This window comes from Octopus bimaculoides, chromosome 3 (genome assembly GCF_001194135.2).
Source record: "Octopus bimaculoides isolate UCB-OBI-ISO-001 chromosome 3, ASM119413v2, whole genome shotgun sequence".
Taxonomy (NCBI): Eukaryota; Metazoa; Mollusca; class Cephalopoda; order Octopoda; family Octopodidae; genus Octopus; species Octopus bimaculoides.
Window position 1 is genome coordinate 46871224 of NC_068983.1, and position 2458 is coordinate 46873681.

Genomic DNA, 2458 nt, shown 5'->3' on the forward strand with positions numbered 1-2458 from the left:
AAGAAATGGAAAATACAGGTGACCCAGCAGAGTTTATTGGAAAACAGAGATACACAAATATAAAGCAATATAGTTTTATTAGAAACATCAAAACATTTCCATGTGACTCCATTGGTTGCACACAGCATATCGACACGATGTTCAATTTCTGTTATAAAGCTATATTATGGACACCCTATGTATATATTCATACACATTTATATCAATACTTATTTTTATGTGTAGTTGTATACAAAACAGCCAAACATTAATTGAAGTATCAGTGAATATGTCTGTGTGGAGTGTAATATTTATTTTTTTAATAATAAATAAAGAGATAAGTAAATGTATGTGAATACAAATATACAAATACAGATAAATGTGCTAAGTGTATTTTTCTTATTACCATATATAGACATGTCCTCAAGTATTCAGAAGTGTAGATGATACCTCAGGTCTGCTTAACCAGGGCTTACTTCGGGCTAAACAACAGCAAGAGCAACATCATCATCACCATTATCATAATTCTCCTCCTTATCATCATCACCTTCATCACCATTATCATCAACATCATCATAATCCTCATCATCATCATCATCACCATTACCGTCATTATCATCATCATCATCAACAACATCATCATCCTCATCACATTAATATCCACTTGTCCATGCTTGCATGGGTCAAATGAAATTCATTAAGGTAAATTTTCCTGTCACCCATCCTCACCTATTTCCCTGTAGTCGGACTCAGTTTTTACGAAAGATTGGAAACAAACAACATTCATTTATACCCACCATCTGATGCCAAGACAAGGATACACACACACACACACACACACACACACACTCACTCACTCACACATACATGCACACATATACACACTCATACACATATGCATAGGTATACATTAGAAGTAAACGAGGGTGGCACTCATTTACAACCATTGCATGATGTCAAGATAGGGAGACACAAAGGCTCCCCCTCAATGCCTATACATATATACAATTGTACCTATTTACAACAGCCTACTTTCACTTTCTGTTTACCAAATCTACTCACGAGGCTTTGGTTGGTCTGATATTATAGTAAAAGACACTTGTCCAAAGCATCACACGGTGGGATTGAACTTGAGACCTGGAACTTGGAACCACAACATTTGAAGGCAAATTTCTTTATCAAGCAGCTTACTATATTTGATGGCCTATAAGACACACAAGTGCATAGGATGCACCCTAGCCTAGGCTATACTTTTGTAAAATAAATTACCACTAAGATAATGTTTTAATTCTTCCACTTACCTGTATAACTTTATGTTATTACCAGTAATTTTAAGCAATTTATTGCATCCACATTCGATATAAACTTACCATAGGTGATTTTTCACCAATAGATGGCAGCACACGTTTTGTAAACATACATACCATTTTGAGGGGAGGGAGTTTTGAGTCTACATTGAGTGCATTGGACGCAGGGGGATTTTTAAAGCCATTTTTGGGTAAAATGGCGTGTCTTGGAGGCTGTCAAATACGGTGATTATTTTTAACAGAATGTTTCATTGAATGTTATTAACTGTTTTTTTAAATTTTTTTTTTTAGGTCACATGTTCAAATGACTTTTTGATAAAAGTTTGGAATACCAGAAATGGCACACTGGCAAGCACGATGACTGGTCACATGGCTCCTATTAATGCTGTCAGTTATAGGGTAATATGTCTTTTCTCTTTTTTCTCTATCTTATATTTGGTTGAGTCATTAGACAGTGGTCATGCTGGGGCACCATCTTGAAAGGTTTAGTTCAGGGGTCGCCAAACTTTTTCGACCATCAAACACCTTTAGTCACTTCTCCTTCTGTATCGGCCGCTTTTAGCCTTTTGTCCTTCCGTATCGACCCCCTTTGCCACTTCTCCTTCTGCATCAACCCCTTTAGCCCCTTGTCTTTCCGCATCGGCCCCCTTTAGCCACTCTATCTTCTGCATCGGCCCCCTTTAACCACTTCTCCTTCCGCATTGACCCCCCACCAGCCCCTTGTCTTTCCGCAGCGACCACCCTCCTCATATAAAATATATTTATACTCTAACCCTACCATACGACCTTCGAACATTGGGCCTCACTGAGGCGATGACTTCTGACTGAGACCTTTGGAAATATGTTGTGCGTGAGAAGACCCGGCAAGCCAAGTGAGATCTAAATCCAAGGCCTCTGCCAGCTCACTTATATGTACCTTCTTTCATTGGACACTAAACTCCGCTTGCGAAGACCTGTTGAGGCAAGTGAAATCAAAATCGAACTAAATTCGACGACTGGCACCCATGCCAACGTCGTCTCATTCATTAGACACGAAACTCGGCTTGCAAAGACCTGTTGGGGCAAGCGAAAGCGAAATTGTGATGGCACCTGTGCCCAGCGTCGCCTTCCTGGCACTTGTGCCGGTGGCACGTGTAAAGACATTCGAGCGAGATCATTGCCAGTGCCGCTGG

The 2458-nt window shown here is 39.7% G+C and overlaps 1 protein-coding gene across 1 annotated transcript in view; it reads left to right on the forward strand.

The window, feature by feature from the left end:
* The window catches only part of LOC106875605 (telomerase protein component 1), a 214501-nt gene that overhangs the window by 190300 nt on the left and 21743 nt on the right, over positions 1-2458 (forward strand). Inside the window, exon 50 of the mRNA XM_052966744.1 lies at positions 1578-1685. Coding sequence (XP_052822704.1) covers positions 1578-1685 — 108 coding nt within the window. The remainder of the gene's footprint in view (positions 1-1577; positions 1686-2458) is intronic.